The sequence below is a fragment of the Lingula anatina genome, chromosome 5 (genome assembly GCF_051362555.1).
Source record: "Lingula anatina isolate TDL-2025a chromosome 5, LinAna3.0, whole genome shotgun sequence".
Taxonomy (NCBI): domain Eukaryota; kingdom Metazoa; phylum Brachiopoda; class Lingulata; order Lingulida; family Lingulidae; genus Lingula; species Lingula anatina.
The window spans coordinates 14,074,872-14,094,368 of record NC_141771.1 but is presented as its reverse complement, the minus strand read 5'-3'; the positions used below and the strand labels follow the sequence as shown (position 1 = coordinate 14,094,368).

General features: G+C 34.7%; 1 protein-coding gene across 1 annotated transcript in view; it reads right to left on the bottom strand.

Moving 5' to 3' along the window:
• Positions 1-17,850, bottom strand: part of LOC106157855 (uncharacterized) — a 29,549-nt gene extending 11,699 nt beyond the window's left edge. The window contains exon 1 of the mRNA XM_087013844.1: positions 17,582-17,850. Coding sequence (XP_086869970.1) covers positions 17,582-17,746 — 165 coding nt within the window. The 5' untranslated portion in view covers positions 17,747-17,850. The remainder of the gene's footprint in view (positions 1-17,581) is intronic.
• Positions 17,851-19,497: the final 1,647 nt, after the last annotated feature.

Sequence of the window (19,497 nt, the reverse complement as noted above, 5' to 3'; positions counted from 1 at the left end):
AATTTCCAAAACAAGATTTCCTGTTGTGTATGGTCTAATGAATTTTAACTGTTTCCATAACATACTGCATGGCCATGGATAACATATTCTAGAATCCATGCTGTGATAGAAAGTAGACAGAAGACAAACCCTAACGAAAAAGTCCTATAGGATCCTATAAGGCCAATTTCTTATAGAATCCTGTAGGATCTTATAGGATCCTATAAGACTTTTTGGTAAGGGAATGTGGCTGTTAAATCAAATTTGGCTTTATTTACCCATTTTATTATCATTATTTCAGCATTTTTTTTGCCAAACTTTTCATTTATTTATTTTAATATTTTATTAAGTGAAACTATTTTCAGCAATCATCTATCTGCCATATAACAGAATAAAGGGTTATCCAAAAGAGACCCAAAAGTAAATGCACCTTCAGGTCCTGAAATCTCGTCTAAAGCACATTTCTACCTGCAGTATACACAAACATACCATACTTCTCTTTTATGTACACACCAGAAATTATACCCGAATTATTGACCACAAAGGTACATCAGATCTACGTAAGCAAAATACAAATTATGTGGTTTGATTGCTTTTATTATCACCTGGATTACATGTACCTGTGTTCCAACAGCATGAAATCAGGGAAGTTAGAACTTTAACCCCAAACACAGACAAGTTATGTGTGTAGACCCACAGCAAGGGGAAGGGGGGGAGGGAGGTCTGTGAGGTTCAAACAAACTACCCTAAGTTCTGACAGGAAAAGGTCCCCTCCAGATCAAATTTTATCTTAGACTAGGTGCACGAATGTTTCATGTTCACTTTTTCAGAAGAAGACCACCCCCTGAATAACCTACAAAAATACATGAACACACTTGAAAATTTAGTTCGTCTTGAAAATTTTGCTGGTAGTTTTTTCACTTTGAAAATGTAGTAAAACTTTATAATGGGCCTCGATATTTTTGATATACAGGTTATGACCAAACTGTAGTTTCTTCAGCAGTCATATGTAGCACTAGTAAATCACTTCGCTTTTAATTAATGCAGTCACTTTATAATTAAAATTATATCCTTGAAGTGAACACTCAGTCCCCCAAAAAACAAACAAGCAAGCAAACAAACAAAAACATATCACTGGACATGCCATCAACCACAATAAAGTAATTACCCACATCATCCTCTAAGACATACATCATATTAGTCATTTTACATCACGGGTCATTTAGTTTTATTTCATCCACTACACAAACTAAACCACTTTAATTACATTCCCTGTAGCAAACACTCGGTACAAAGAAAAAAAAAATAGATGGGTCCTCCGCAATGGAGCAGAAGGGCGACTTCAGTTCCAATAGCCCGTAAATGTCACTCAATATCTTAATCACCACATGGCGAGTATTTCCCGAGAGCAACGATACTGTATCCCTTGTGGCCAATTATGGCTAAGAAAAGAATATGGCATTTGCACTGTGCTATGAGCAATTTCTAAAGAGTACTAAGTACTGCATTGCTTTGTATTGTTGCCCCTTGGACTCATAAGAAAGCAATGCGGTTATGTACTCTTATATAAAATATGTTGTTTCAGAAGGTTAATTAACATATTTAGTACAACAGTGATTCATCACCCTTGATAAACAAGTGATTTTTTAAAAAGGCAATGCAGAAGTTCTGACTTCTCAATTTTTGAAGAAAAAAAATCAGCATATTTAAAAATTGTATTGATTTTATTATTCACATTTACATAAAAGAATCTATGCTTATGGAATATCCCATGATGTTAGGTCAAAACCTTTGTAAAATTTGTGCCTGTACATGTACTGACAAAGATAGTCATAATTCTCCAGATCTCCAGACCATATGTAAAATTATTGACAAACTTTTAAAAATTCTGACGGGTAATGTTATCTGTTCAGTTTTCAAGATACATGTATCTGTTGACAAGGTTACAAAACAGTATAATAGTAATTCACTTCAAAAGATCAAAAATTCAAAAACTATCTTCCCATATATCTCTATAGAGTCAGTTTTCGAAATTAACTGTGTGTTACTGAATTTACGTTTAAGAACAAGTATATAGAAATTCAGCAGCAAAAGAATATTTTAAAGCACTTTTTTAATTTAAATATTATTAAAATAATAAAACAAAGAATGATGCAGTCTTATATATTGCACAACCAAAGAATGCACTACGTTAAAAAAAACATGACAAATAAATACACATGATGGCAATATTTGACTGACGTCTTAATGCTCAGACATGAGAAGTAATTGCCTTGAAGCATGCTGTGACAATTTTGGAAAATCTGAAATCCAGGAAATTAGTCGCAATACTGGTAATTATCAAACCAGCTGAGACTAGGGAGGTTTTATCCAATAAAGCGGACAAGTACATCAAAAGCCGAGGTTGCACTTTTTTTTTTTTTTCCTGAGGTAAAGAATTATTTTCCCATGCTCATCAATGGTTAATGAATCCATTCCACTGTTCAAAGTTAGTGGTGCAGTTTTTTTTTTCTTTTAGTATCTTATGAACATAGCCATCTATGAAGGTCCATGTGTCTGATGGCAAGCACAGATTGATGGCAAGCACAGATTCAACAATAATTTGGGATAACCATCGTTTTGGTGGTAAAATGGAATTTATTACATTTCTATGAGTTTTTTACAAGGTATTTGTTGTGATATATTCATGAATCTCATACAAAAATTTATTATCCTTTTAAACTGACCCCTCCCACCCCCCCCCCCCCACCCTCCCAAAAAAATAAAACACTCTAACAAAGATCTTACCACCCATTTCATAACCATTGCATTATAGATAAAAGATGCCATTACCAGATAGCAGAATGTCAGGCAAAAGGCAATAGATTCTGATTTGTGTGGCAAATTAGATTAATTGACTAGAACTGGAGGGGTGGGAGGTTAAGCAGCTGTTCTCAAGTATGTAAATTTGTTTCGTGGACCCCTGATTGTGGGTACACGCATTGTCAAAAAGAGGTACACATATAGTATGGTGTTTTGACTGCAGTATGCATATGCGTATGTTTGTGCATGTGTCCATGCATAAGAGTATGCCAGGGCTTTTTCATGTACAAATGCATGCAAACCTGTGTGTGTGTGAGTGTGTATTGAGTGTGTGTGTGTGCATGGAGTCGTTCAGCATGAATTGCCCATAATACACGACAAGATGGAGCATCTACGTGTACATGTGCTCTGTACACACAGCGTGGGAGGCCATAAAAATGTGCGCCTGTATAGATTATCTATAGGAGAAACTGAAGACTCCAACCCAATCATTAAACACTCAGACTCAGAAGATCCAGACGCAAACACACACTGAGCTGTGCTGTACATTAATTAAGAAAATATTACAGCAACCTCTATTGATCAGATTGGGCAAATATCATCAAACTGCAGAACTTCAACACAAGTACATCGGCCCCGTATTTCAGTACTTCTATACATGGACAATTACTATCATGGGGATATCATTCTGTTTGAGAGTTGTAGAAAACTTCGAACCAGTAAAAACTATGTAAAATACCCCAAAAGCAAAAGACTATTGGATCAATCCGACTACGAAGCAAAAGAAAAATACTAGTAACTGACTGACAGATGTATCACTGATTGGGTATATTTCTTTCTTCCATTTTTTCTTAAAGAAATAAATTTGACTTAAAAATGTGATTTTTAAATAGTAATATTGTGTACAGAACAATGTAGACTAGGCATTCTATTGCAAGATTATATTGCATTCATTATTCAGAACACTGTCACAGTAAATCTTAGTATCTAACATCTGATATCAACCTGATAAAGTTAACATAAAAATAATACCAAGGATAACAATTCCAGATTACTGCACTTTTTCCAAACAGTAAACTTTCCAGCTTGACCTTGGATAGAAAAAAAACCCCACAAACATAATTGCGGTGTACTATTAATAAAACGCAATACAGAAATGAGGCAATTTCGTCTCAGACGGGAGATTAATGGCTCATTCCATCTGGTCGGGAAAATTGCAATCAGATCTGTCCCACAATTCCCTTGGGATAACACCAACCTGCGCAGCTGTCAATCCAATGAGGATCTTTCTTTTACGTCAATTTTTTTTTTTGCTTGTTTTTGCACAAGGGCACTTAAAAGGGTATGAGTAATAAAGAACAAGTGAAGAGACAGCCTTCAGGAAAAGAGTTGTTTATATAACTATCTGGCCTCAGGAGCTGTATCCTTGGAGGATATTAAGCAGGTTTAAGACATGTCTTGTTGAGGATAATGTGGTCTTTATTATGGCTGAAAATATGGTTAGAATTTAGTCTCAGGGATAACCCAAATTATAGTAAATGAAATGAAAAATTCTAAAAAAAACATACATTTAATTGGATTTTATATCAACAACAATAACAATTAGTCTGTTCCATGTGTGAACTGGCCCAGTCTTATGATGCACAGTTACATGCATATGCACATGTACCCGGTACATGCATTTGCACATGTACGCATGCGCGTGTACATAAACAGACAAATATGGAAGGGAGTCACACCAACCACACACACACACACACACACACACACACACACACACACACACACGTGCATACTGGCACACATGTGTATACATGCAACATCTGGCATGTTTCTCTCAAGAAATAAACTGATGATAAAGATGTGAAAATTACCTATAAGAGAAAGAGCATCAGAGAAATATATCAATATTTATTGGTATGAATGCCACATCAAGTTGCTATTTTGGTGGATATAAATCACATGTACAGTGTATTATCATCACAATAAATAGAAGAATCAAGCTTTTGAATCAACACGGTCAAAATTTTGTTGATTTAGAATGTTAATAATAGCTTATGGAAAAGACTTTGTGCGGTGCGTGTGTGTGTGTGTGTGTGTGTGTGTGTCGTACATGCATATGTGTGTGTGTGTGTGTTCAGTCATGTGCATCTGGTATCCTTGTGTGTAATATGTGTGTGCTTTTATGCGAATATGCGCGAGTCAAGTTTTGGTGTGTGCATCCCTTATTTGTGTGTGCATGTGTATGTATGTATGCATATATCTATATGTGCCCATGTCTTTTTATTATCATGCGCATGCACATGTATTTACATATTATCATGCATATATGTGCAATGCAATGTGGTTAAGAACACATTTGTGCATGGCCATCAGCGGGAAGAGCACGAGAGCTGCTGGATACATTCATCAAGATTTTCCTTTTCTTTTTTTGCCTTCACACTATTTCCTTTTTGTCATCTATAATTCATGAATCCTGACGTATGCATTCCATCTCACCGACTTAGATTGCCTACAGATAATTACGAGGCACATGCACTTTTCTTATTACTCAACAATCCTGGATTTTTTCCTCTCAAGAATATATATGTACTGTCATGTAGCTGCATAGTCACAAACTATTTTTTGCCATAGAAATTCATTTTTTAAATTAATAATTACTGCTGAAAATGGAGATAAACCCCAAAATATCCATTTTTTTTTTGCCATACCATTTCTGATTTGCATTATAAACAGCTCATATAGAAAATGTAAATTGAACAGCTATACCAAATGAAAAAGTCAAAGTTGTTTTCATTCATGTGACCTTACGCAAAGTCTTTCAATCTCTAAAAAATTATAAAAATCCCTATAAAATTACCAAAAATTAGAAAAAAAGATGGATCCCTACCCACCCCCTGCTCCATCTTTCCAAGTAACCAACACACTTATATCATTATTCATCTTACTTTTTCATTTTTCCATCTTTTTGATGACCAAGCCACAAGTATAAAATGAAAGTCAGGCACCACATGCAATCCGGCGATAATCAGACATTAAATGCAGGAAAGACACGGAATTGGTGAATTATCAGTGAAGGGCAGAGTGTCCATTTTTTTCAGTCTTTAAGACCAAGTTCCTTCAGCAAACTGTGAATGCCTCGAATGCCTTTATTAATTTTAATCTTACTTTATATTATTTTATTTATTTTCCCATGAGGTGAGACATTTCCACTACTCATCAAAGCATCTTCATCATATGGATGACATGTTGACGTAAGCTACAGGAGTTAGATTGTTAAAAAAATAATTAATAATCTATTAAATAAATTCATCATCTTTATTTACAATATAAAGCATCAATAATATGAGGTGTTGACGCGCTAAGAAGAACTGTACCTGTTTTATAACAAGATTTCAGTTATTGATTTTTAATAGGAAATGTCTAAATAATACGACTTCAGTCACAGGATAAATTTTTTCATCAATATATGTTCATACTTACTGGTATCTTTAAAAAATGACTACATTAGAAAAAAAGGCTTTTGTGTATTCGGGGAAAACAAGCAAACAAATATATGCTTACTGAGTAAATTTAATCATCGTCAAATCATCTACTATTAACAGTTCCACCTTCCATTTCCCAGAAATTCATGCACACAGAAATTTTACCACATGACAAAATAGCTTCTGAAATAAATACTAGAAGATTTTGTAACAGTTTCCCAGAATGACAACAAATACTGTTTCTTAGAATATGGCGAATTTGCAGTTTGATAATAATAATAATAATAACAATAATAATAATAATAATAAACATCTTTTACGGAAGCAAAATCTCTAGGTGCATTTGCAACCTTATTACAACTGAACCTTGCCATATTAACAAGAGATCATTATTTATATAAGACTAATCAACCTATTTACCGCAGTTGACTTTAAGTCTTCATCCACCCCCAGGGACAATGGTGCCCCAATGCATGCATAAATTTGTTGTTATAAAATAATAGTCAGATTTTCTCAATCTATGGCAAAAATTAACTACGTACTGATGCATGAACTCACGCACAGCAGGAAAACTCAATCCCCCGATTTTGTGTGAGGATAATGACCTTTCAAATGGCATCCCACTGCTCACGAATATGACAAGTATAGCAGGTCTGAGTCTGACGCTAAGTCAACAGCTTCAGCGTGATCCACATATGTTGTCATCTTAACATCAAGTTATTTAATGTATAATATGTAGTACCAAAAAATTCGAGTAATCTTTGCACCTAATACTGCACTGTACTTTAGCAATTAAGGCATGTAGGGTCCAAGCTCACTGAGTCAACTTTTCTGATAAATTTCTCCAGATGTTCATAAACAATTCAATATTGACTATATATGGTATCAACACATTCTACTTTCTAATAAACAACATTTGATTTGACACATAAAATTGTTTCTAGACGAAGAAAAAAAAGAAAAAAAAAAACAGGAATTTTCTCTGAAAAATATGGATAAAGAGGATCGAATTTGACGACCTGCTAGTGTAACTGGATTTAAGAAAGCTTGGGATTTTTTTACACAAAAGATCTGTTGAGGGTACATCAGTACAAATCAAGTGTTAATCCTGCTTCTTCATGTATACACACACACACAAATGCAAACACAGAAATGCATAGTTTAAAATCTGAGGTTTATAGACTCTTACAATGACAACTGCAGATTAGCTTTGATAAAATACTCAATCCTAATTCGTGGGATGATTGTTTTAATTCTTTTCTTTTTTATAAAGTGTGTTCCACATTTTAACCAGCCTGAGGAATCATGGCAACCATTTGCTTTAAAAATTAAATACCAAGTTAACCTCTTATTTCAAAAACAAAAAAGGATCAACTTCCATCAGTTTACCACATTTTGTCAATTAGTTTCATTGAGGCGAATTTCAATTATATAAAAAATGAAAACATTTCCTGATCCTAATCATGTTTCTTACATATACATGTAAATAAACTATGGCATTGACAAAGTTACATGAAACAACCCAGGCCCGTAGCAAGCAAATTAAAAAGGGGGGTTCTTTTTCTGAAAAAGTCAACCTTTTACAATGAAACTTATGCGTACCTAGATAAAATTTTACCCAAAATGGACCTTTTCCTGTCAAATAGGGCGGTTCTTTCGAACCCCCGGAACCCCCCTGGCTACGGGCCTGCAACCCAACATTTACCAGACATGCAGAATAGAATCCTAACCAGCTGCTGCTAAGAAATAGAAGCAACTTCGTAATAAATTGTATCTTGTGCAATCATTATCATTATTTCTCTATTTCACTAATGATATCTGTGCCTTCTAATAGTAATTTACTCATATCAAATAATGATCATGATTTTTGCAGCTGCCAAATTCACATAATTACACACACTCATCCTTAGGTTAATTACCCAAGTCTGATTAATCCATGCAGACATTGTGGAGCAAATTATGCATCAATCAATTAAACAATACTGTCCAGATCGAATCAATTAATTTCAATTAAAATTTACATAGAGAGCAGTACACTTCAAAATTATACAAGCTAAGATAAAGATGGGATTATAATAAGCCTAGCCTAGCTTGCAGTTGTTTCTCTTTAGAATGAAAAATAGCTATGATTTAGACCAATTTACAAAACCCTGGAATAATAAATGAGGTCCAAAACTGAGTTATAAAAACAGCTTAATGGATTTCCCTAAAAAAATTATTAGCTTTTTCTGAGATCAAATTGTAAAAAAAAATCCCACATAAAGCATCATTAGTTCACCTTTAAAGATCGTCCAGGCAATCTTCACAATGCAATCTCTTAGCAAAATGAAAAGTTTGAGGCAAGGAGTTTGCAGGAAAAATTTAAATTGCTGCCGATTTGCAGCATATTTGCTGCCAATTTTCAGCAATTTTAAATTTTCTGCCAATTTCCAAAAGGAATTGCAGTTTGCAGCAAATTTGCAGTAATTTTAAATTGTTGCTAATTTGTAGCAAATTAGCTGCCAATTTGCAATAACAAATTGCAGTTTGCAGCAAATTCGCCACAATTTTAAACTGCTGCTAATTTGTAGCAAATTTGTAGCAATAAGGAAAATTTTAAATTGCTGCCAATTTGCAGCATATTTGCTGCCAATTTTCAGCAATTTTAAATTTTCTGCCAATTTCCAAAAGGAATTGCAGTTTGCAGCAAATTTGCAGTAATTTTAAATTGTTGCTAATTTGTAGCAAATTAGCTGCCAATTTGCAATAACAAATTGCAGTTTGCAGCAAATTCGCCACAATTTTAAACTGCTGCTAATTTGTAGCAAATTTGTAGCAAATTAGCTGCCAATTTGCAATAAGGAATTGCAGTTTGAAGCAAATTTGCCACAAATTTGCTGCAAATTATGGGCAGGCCTGATATTTTGCTGTAAAAGGGATAATAATTCACATTTTCACCTTTTACCTTTTTCACCAAATATAATCTAAAGTTTGAAGGAGTAACTTCATCAACGGAAAATGATCATATGACACAGTCCCTTAACAGAAAAAAATCATGCATGTGGACAGAAAAAGATGCTCCATTATATGACAGACTCTGGTTGCTTGTTGGCCTGCCTTCAGTGAGCACTGTCTTTGTGAATGTGCCACTTAATACCAAAGCAGGGGATTATGACCCTGTTCAGAACCAAGTTGAACCACGAACTAACTGATCCACAAATCGAACATGTCTCACACTTGACTATGGATTCTTTGCTTTCCATGCGTGCCACCCTTGCAGGGGCAGAGCTATTAAATCTCTGTATGCTTTGAAGTGGGTAGTGCCATATTTGATCCTTAGCTAAGTTAGTATGGGATCAACATGGTTCTGAATAGGCCCTATATTTAGCCCACATTTTGAAATAGGGAGTCCAAATTCATTTTGTTACTGAGTCAGATGAGATTGCCCTATATAGTATAAGGCTCCATACCCTTCAAATATCTGCTTACTGAGTAAATTTAAAAATTCAAACATTAAAATATGAAAGAAAACGATGTCCCCAAATTTTACAAACGGAGTCCAAAAGATACATGGGCAGTGGCCTACAGCTGCAAAAAATGAATACCCTGTATTGAAGTCTTTTTCAGAAACAAAATGTTGCGTGTTTCAGAGACTAAACTATCTGCTTAAATACAACTGTAGGTGTTAAATAGGCAGTTACAAAGGTGAAGAATGTGATGCAGAGGCATTTCTTTACTTTTTTTTTTTTTCGTGTGTGATATATTTTTTCTCCATCTGTCTCTGTGTCTGCCTGTCTGCAGGGAAGAATATGATGCAAACATTAATTTCCTAAATTATCACCCAACTTTCCCTGGAAGTACATCCTTAAAAAAATGAAAGGTTTGCAGCAATAATAATTAAATATTGCAACACTATTAGTTTGCAGCAACAAGTTTGCAACAAGAATTTTACTTCTGCTAATTTGCAGCCATATTGCAGCAAAAGGGAATTGCAGTTTGCAGCAACATGGCAACAAAATTGCTGCAAATTTGCAGCAGGCCTGATGTTTTGGTCAGAGCACTTTTCTTTGTTTAGTTCTCTGTCTGCTAGACTGTCTGTCTAAAATCAAGAAAGCGCATACATTTCTGTACAGTACTTTTCCAAAACCTACGCAGCTCGCATCCAGTGCAAGAGAAGAACAGGGAACCTGTTAAGAAATTTGTCTCTTTTCATTCCTGTCATCAAGACTGAATCATAAAACCCACAACAGACATCTCTAGCTCCCAGGGGCTACTTCAATTCATAGGAAAGTCTCCTAATATGTCTGACATTTAAATCAAACTAATAACTTGGGCTTGATACACAACATCAATCTGGGATTAATTTTTTTTTTCCTTTTTTTTAAAGAAGGATTTATTGGCCTTAAATGCAACCAAGTATAGTTCAGAGATCTGAAATGCCCAGATCATTAAGGGTTTGGGGTAAACAAGCTATTAATTGATGTAGTTAGGGAATACAATTATGTATTGCAAGTCAAAACTAAAATGTTGACGTAAAGATTAAACTGGTTTTGATCTCTACGGTGACATTATCTTTGAATTTATGAGCAATTTCACTAAAGGAGGATCTTCAATTTACATATCATACTTGACAGTGCTACTTTGGGGAGAGGGGGAAGGGGGGAGAGCTGATTTGTTTTACATACATCAATGTAAAAAATGTTAGTTCATCCTTTTTCTCAAGGTACATACTCGGCAGTCTTGTCTGTACTAAGGGATCATCCATTTTCATCATCATTTTCACAAATCTATAAACTGTGCACTGGGGAGGGGGGGGGAGGGGGAGAGAGAGAGAGAGAGAGAGGTGGGGGGGGGGGGGTTGATGCCCTCTGTACACTTTTGGAAAAATAAGTAAAATGATGATCTTTACCCCTGAGGGTGTGCTGGCAAAGGTCATCACTTATAGCTTATACTCGTTCTCTTAGCAGGGGGGAGAAAGGACATTAGGGGGTCGAGAAAAACTCTTTTTAGACTTGTGAAAATGATGATAAAAATGGACCCCCCCCCCCCCCCCCCCAAAACTTACATGTGCTTTATAAATGCAATAAGTCATCGCGATTATTTTTTAAATTATTTTTTCATATCATATATACCCTGTATATCTTGACTGCTTTAAATGCTGGCAAAGGAGAGTCAGTATCAAAGACCATTCCCACATTTGACAGAATGACAATTTCTTGGCTGTTATGTCAAAGATACATTTAAATTGCAGCACCTGCACTTAACATGGCCATTCCGTCTTCTTTTCATTTCTGTTTGCCCACACTTGAAATTTCAGCTAGATTTAAACAGGCTTGTTATGCTGCATTGTTGGAGAGATACTTCATGAAAAATTATTCCCTTGCTTACCCTTACTTTTGACCCCCCCCCCCTCCGCCCCCCACTTCTCACATAAAAAAATTGCTCACTCAAGCAACCATTAAGAACATCAAAGAAATTCCCCTTAATACTTCAGCAATATCAGGGCAGGATAAATCACATCCCAATCTAATATAAGAAAAGCTGAGAGATGAAGTTGTCTTGGAAGCCTGGTTTAAGCACCAATCAATCACAACCAGGTAGCATTCAGAAGATTTAAGTTCTGGACTCGTAAGCGAAAAACAGGGGGATGTGCGTATTCTGTTATATTTACATCAAAAGTTCTGCTGATAATATGCTGAGCATGCCCTTACGATGTGTGTTTGTGAGCATGCACATGCATTTGTGCCTCTGAGAGTAGGTTGTACATTTTTCTCCCTTTCTCAAATGTGTTTCGTTTTCCCACAATGCATTCACTCATTTCTTAAATACACCATATCCTTTACTAAATACAAATCAGCTGATCAGTTATAGTACTATTTCAATAATTATTTTTCAGATGTGTTCCTCAGATGTGTTTCTTTCTCCCTTACTGCAAGCTTTCATAAGCTGTACTTTATTAGTAAAGGTCAGTCAATTACTTCTCAATAACAATTTTCAGTTATTCATTTTTTAGAAACCTCTATCTTATATTTTACATTAATTGATTATTCAGTGTGTTGTGTTTTGTTCTGTATTTGATCATATGTTTTATTATATTTTAGGAACATGTTCAAAACACTTAAAAGAGCAGCCTTATAATACACAAAAACATTATTCACCATATGCATCTTACTAGCATTATTTTTTTCTTAAATCTGTGGAAATTGAAACTGGTATATTGTGTATGCTTAATCTAGATTTGCTTTTAAAAAATTTAGTGATAAAACAAATAAGTTTTGTGTAATGACATCAGGGTCAATGAATTCAATTGAATGCTACCAGTACTGCACAAACATGCTGATACAGGATTACTCAGAAATGCAAGATAAACATCCACTTACAAATTTCTGTGAAAGAAAAATTCAACGAGGGTTTTAAATATTCTGGGAAAGATGATGAACTTTTATTCACACAACTACAATGAGTCAGGTGCAACAAAACAAAACAACTAAATGACGGCCAGTTAAAAGATAAATTTTTGCATTTTGAGATTCTCCTTTGTGTCACACAAAACTGCGCTTGAAGGATAGTTTTACTTCAGAAAAAAAAGATAAGTAAACTACCATTCTTCATAAATTTCTTGGAAAAAGACCTGAACAAAAGAAAAGGTATTGCAGTAAGTGAATCATACCAGGTACTTTCCATTCAAACCAATCCAGACTTTTAGTGGTTTGCTAATGGTAAATTTCTTGGATTTGTTATGAGCTACATGTACTAGTACATGTAGTACATTACAAATCAACAATTTATGGCTTTGAAAATAAGCAATTAATCAATTAAATGCAAATCACCAATTTTGAAAATGCAGTACTTACTAACAGGCGTCAAAAAAAAAACCTTTAGAGCCTTTGAGAAATACCTTTCAATGCAACAGAATGATGAAATATAGGTCTGGTTTGAAGACAAAACTGTCACTTTCAGACAAATTACCAAGTTAATCCAAATTTCCACTTTGGGGATATTACATGTTATCAATTCCCAAAAATGAAGCATGAAAAATGACTTGTCTCTTTAAGTGAAAATACTGATAAATAAGGAGGATAGGATACGTGACTTAATGAACTATTGGAAAACATCAAAGATGACAGAGCTGGATATTACAGGCATTCTATTTGAAAAGTGAGACTTTCAGATGATAACGCTGGATCACAGTTACTTAATTTTAATACAGTACGTGGAACTGGCTTGGGAAATCTAAGTCACTTGCAGGGGCGGATCCAGAAATATTTTCTGACAGTCTTCCACATTTTCTTTGTTGATCCATCCTCCATTTTTTGACCGTCTTCCGACAGAAAAAATAAGATACCGGTCAATGTAAACTTGAAAATCTGACCGTCTTCCGGAAGACCCAGAAGACGGCCTAAATCCGCCCCTGACTTGACAGCTACTGTTACAGTTCAGCAATACTACAGTGCACTGTGCATGTAAATCCTCCATTGTAACAGACTAATGCCTTGAATATTTATCTTTTCAGCTTAAACAACATTCAAACAGTTGGGTCTCAGAATTTGAAAATATACTTCCCAAATTCAAAACTATATGCAATATTAAACCTAAACTCTTTTAACAGAAAAACAGAACTAGAACAAACATTTTGGCAAGTATATTGCCATGCTAGTTTGTTTGTTTGTTTGTGGAGCAAATTTGTCCATCAGCAGAGACCATAATCTTCGAGACTTTGGTATCATTTTTTTTTTTTTTTTTTTTTTTTGTATATTGATAATAAGACCAGGATGAAGTTTTTCCCATCAGTGGCACTTTTCTAAACCATGCATCTTTATTAATAAACTCATATCAATTTTCTTTTTTATTCCCTCTGTACTCGTATCCCTTGAATAAAAAGAACTCTATTCCAGCAATGAATACACATAGAATGAAATGGAGTGACATTTGTCATTATTCACTCATAACTGGAGAGAGTAAATGATGCACCAAATGTCAAACAGCATGTATTCTTAATGGTTGTTCCATGCAGTCTTTTTTCCCTTTTTTTCACTCAATTATTTTCTGAGAAAGACCAATAAATGCCTTCCCGACTTGTGATTTAACTGCTGAAATTTCTAGGAATTCCTTTTATTCATCTTTTTTTTGACTTGTCACTGGCCTAATGAGCATTATATACTAGTATGCCTTCAATGATCATTTCATCCAAATTTTTAGTTATGTACTTAAAAACTTCAAATGTGAATGGAAGTGAGCTTGCAAAAAAAGGAAAAATAATTTCTGTATACCTTATCCAAAATATATATATATATATATATATATATATATATATATATATTGGATAAGGTATATATATATATATATATATATATATATATATATAATTTCCCGAATTTCTTTCCATTTTTCATCATAATACAGTGTATACCTTATCCAAAACTGATGTAAAAATTACAATCTATTATTATTTTATTATAACCCATTTTCCAACTGTTCTTTTCTCATTTCTACCATTACACAATTGGAATTCTTCAGACTGTGGTCTTCATCTCAGTCATTATCAAAATGACTCAGAATTACAGAAACCTAACTCAAAAATATGTTTACAGATCATTTGTCAAGAGTCAGGGGTATATGGCTGCAGAGGACCTTGCTGAATGAGAAAAAGTGTTGAAATTCCAAACAAAATATAATTCTGGCACCTGGCGATATACATTTCTAACACACATCCATATTTCTTGTGTTAAAACCAATAAGAAAATGTACTCTGCTTTTACCTTGTGTACATCAATATTTATAGTCTCATGTACCAATCATTCACCAATTAACCTAAGCCTCTCATATTCTTCAGCTCCTTAATTTGGACATTAACCATGTTTAAAGCTAACACCGTGTCCTTTAATTTCGTTAACACAGAGGTTGCAGTACATGCACATTTATGGGTGAATTGTGTGTCAGCCTCGGTCAATGCTAAAATAAAGAATTGTACGGGACAATGGACCAATATTGTGATCTCCCCAGGCCCTCAGAGGCACAGAAATGATTAAAGTCATAATAGCTCTTCGTTTTGGCCAAAAATTGGATTTTCCTGGAGTAAACGGCAATTTTCCCGTACTTACCAATGGTCAACGACCCCATTCCTGCATTCAAAGTTAGTCCAGGATTTTTTTCCTAAACGTTTGTTTTTTTGTTAAAATCTCTCAAGAGATTTTAACTGACGGAGCCCTCTCTGACATTGCATAGTTACGGGATATCGAGCGATAGTTTCTGGTGACCTACTTAAAACCACGGGAAAAGCAGACAACAACAACATTATATAACAATAATATAAGATTCATAAGATATATTCATCTTATTGCTCAAAATGCATTTATATCTACAATGTGTGCTATTCTGGGCTTTTCGTTATCCAATGCATTGTACAAAAACTCACAACTTACATCTGCATATTACATCAGGCATTTGGCGCCAGAAGTTATTTTGGTCTCGTATGAACGCGAGAATCCACGTGACACCCTAACATCATTGGCAACGGATGCCTTAACGACCGGGAAGAAAGGCATAGAAAGCCCTACTGACAAGCACAGATTTTAGTTTTACTATAAAAACGGCCGTTTTACTGGTAAACTGCAATAGAATATATTTCCATGCCTTGTTTACAATGTATTTCTAGCAGAATTTTGAATCTCAAAGGAAGTTATTATTGCTTTAAGTTCCAGTAGTGCCCTGCACTTCTCTGGCTTAATTTCTGCTGGTGCTTAGAATATGCAATCAGTTACTATTACGGAAGTATATATATAACAGCTGTACACCTGTACCTATATGCACAGGTACATATATAGTGTATACCTGCATTTAAATTCTAATTTGTGAAAATGCATACAGAAAAAAATAACTAATTAACAATCAACGTTGGCAAATGAAGATAAGATGAACCAAATGCACGTTTGTCCCATGCATGAGGGCATAAGCTGCATTTGAAACAAACAGATACGAGAGAATGCGAGAGAGAGAGAGAGAAAGCAGAACAAATGAGACAACCATTATGCATATAATTACACGTAAATAAATTTATTATGTTATAAATTTTTTTCTCTGGCTCTCAAAAGAAAAGAATTTCCCATCCTTATATTCTTCAAGATTAATTGATTTAGCTAAATTTCAATTACATTCTCTGGCACATTCTCTCTCTCCCTCCCCTCTTCATCTCGGGCTTTCTCTCTCTCTCTCTCTCTTTCTCTCTGTGTCACACACACACACACACACATACAAAGACGTGCACACACACACACACACACACACAAGCCACCAGTTAACAATCAATTCCAGCAAATGAAGACAACCGCAGCCTTTATCGAACAGCAAAACAAGTAGATTTACACAGCACAAGCTGTCTCAACACATAACCCCATTTGTATGCCACGGGATTGTTTTTCTTATAGATTAATTATTCTGACTGGGCATACTTCCACCGACATTGATGGGAAGAAAGTGCTTGCTTTTAAGAACAAAAAAGCTATTAGGGAAATGTCATTCAAGGTAAATATGCTGCAAAGGTCTTGGCTGTGCTAAAGCGAAGGCCTTACCAGTACATGTATGAGTATCTAGTCATAAGTTATATTTATAGCACCTGCTTTTGAAGAATCAACTGATAATATCTTTTTCTTGTTTTAAGCAAAATTGGACTTTCTTTTTTTTTTAATTGTAGGAATAATTTCAATTTGAGAAATATGTATGGACTGGCCCACGTAGAATTATATTTAAGAAAAAGTCAAATGTTTGACACCAAGCTATAACTAATTTATATATTTTCTTAATTTACTAAATGTACAAAAATAATAATCAAATGGATTACTTTTTTATTATCTTCTTTTTACAAGACTAATGCTTTATCAAGTTATTCAAGCCAAAAAATACTTCCTTCGCTCTGGTCATAATTGAATTTGCAATATGGCAGTTAAAGTAATAACCAAAGATTATCGCGAGAAATGATGTCAATTAATGTCTGCTCTCTCTATGAAATTTCTCGTAACTCATGCAGACCATTATGACTTCTATATTTATACACTGCATGGTTCAATACAATTAAGTTGCATGTACTGGGAATATTCTCTGTCTGTACACATGTTAAGACTTGCATGTAAATGCACTGTTTATTTAGAGAAACATGCATTTCTACAACACATGCACGCCTGCATATAGTGTTGATGTATATAGTTACACTGCATATTAGTGTGTAAAAATGATATGTTATATATGTTCTACAGTTGTGCATGTACGGTAAAATACAAGAGAGAGAGAGAGAGAGAGAGAGACGCAAACAAAACACCGCATAAAACATGTACAGTACTTACTATCTTTTGATTCAGTAATTTCAGCTCCCGCTCAGTAACTTGCCGTTTATTTTCTTCCTGTTGTCTTTTAATCTCACTCATTCTGTCTCGCAAACTGGCTCCTCTTTGACTTGGAAAAATCACCAAAGGCTTCAGCAACCAAATCTTAAGTCTGCTTCCTAGCATATTCTTAAATAATCTCACGCGGCAGTGCTTCAACTTCTTATCATAATAGTTGGCCACATGGTCTTGTGTTTTGACATCATGTAAAGTCAGCCCCGCAGATGATTCAAAGCCGCAAGGCAGTGTTGACCGATTTCGTTGGCTGAACCTCCCAAGCAATGGGTTTAATAGTAGGCTACATTATTTCCCCTGATAGCTTTGCTAGTATTATGGTTCTCAGACTTTGCGGAAGAATTTGTTCATCATGTGTTTGAAATTGAAATGAAATCTGTGTACATTTATTATAATAATTTAAATTATATTGATTGATTTATTGATTGATTGGTTGGTTGACTGACCGATTACTTTTCTTCTTATATTAATTTTTTATCTAATTTTTTTTTTTACGTTGATTCAGCGACTATCTTAGAATATATATTTATATTACTAGCAAAAGCAGAGTTCCATGCGTATGCCCGTCGCGTTTAAAGAGATATCAAGGGACACCATAAACAGAAATAACTCAATCACTAGTGAGTCGGAAAGGGGGTTTATCATTATCTTTTCCCGTGCGTACACGCAATAGAACCTAATAAGCGATCTGTTTTATTTTTAGTATCCTAACGTCCTGTGGTAAACAATATGTTACGAGTACACGTACAGCAGGAATAAAGAGCCAGAAAAAAAAAGAGATATATTGTGGTATGATGTCCTATGATGTTTAAATTGGGAACATTTTGGTGGTCATTATGTCCGGGAGGGGAGGGGGGGGTCTGTAAGCAGGGTAGTAGGCCAATGATATTTTTGGCTCCCAAAAAGTCTGAAATACGTCAATAGTAAAAAAAATCTCATCTCTGTATAAGGTGCTTTGAATTAGATCACAGTGTCGAGTTCGTCAATAAATAAATAAATAAATAAATTTTTAAAAGGTTTAACATAAAACCACGGAGCCCTAAACGAGTTTTTCACGTGTAAACTTTGATTGTCTCGTCCGCGCTGTTAAATTGTCAAAGAACGATGGAGATTTGGCAAAAGTCTGTCCAGGAGGGAGTTCGGCAGACAAAATATACCTTTATCTTATTTACCTTCAATTTTTTCCCTCTTTTTCATTTGAATGATAACTTTTTAATCCCACAATGAAATCTCACAATGTTATCTAATAATGTGTTATCTTTTCCCTTTAGGTTGTACATGTACATCCCTCCCCCTCCTTTTAGGGAAAGATCGTATGTAGTCACGACTACATACGATGACTTATGTTGTCGTCTATTGACGCTTTTAAGCCTCAGTGGTTTGCAATTGCCACTTTCAAGCACGTCCAAATTTTGCGCTCGTAGTGATAGGACTAAGGTCAATTTCGTAGAAGTTAAAGGGATAATAACTCTTCGTATGAGATCTATATTTCACAATAAAAACATTGTGAAAAACTCATTGAAATATAATATATTCTGTTTTACCACAAAAACGGCAGCTATAGCTATTATTCTGATATCTGAGCTTGTCTTTAGACCACGTGACCTCCACTGATGGCTATACTCTGTTAAAATCTCTTAAGAGAAAAAAAACAGGGACTAACTTTGAATGTAAAAATGGATTCATTAACCATTGGTAAGTATGGGAAAATTGTTGTTTACTCCAGGAAAATTCATTTTTTGGCCGAAACGAAGAGTTATTATCCCTTTAATCGTATTTCTCTTGTGCTTAACTGCCACTTCATAGACATTCCTAGTAATGTCGATGTTAATAAAAGTATTTATGTCTTCGGGACGTGACAT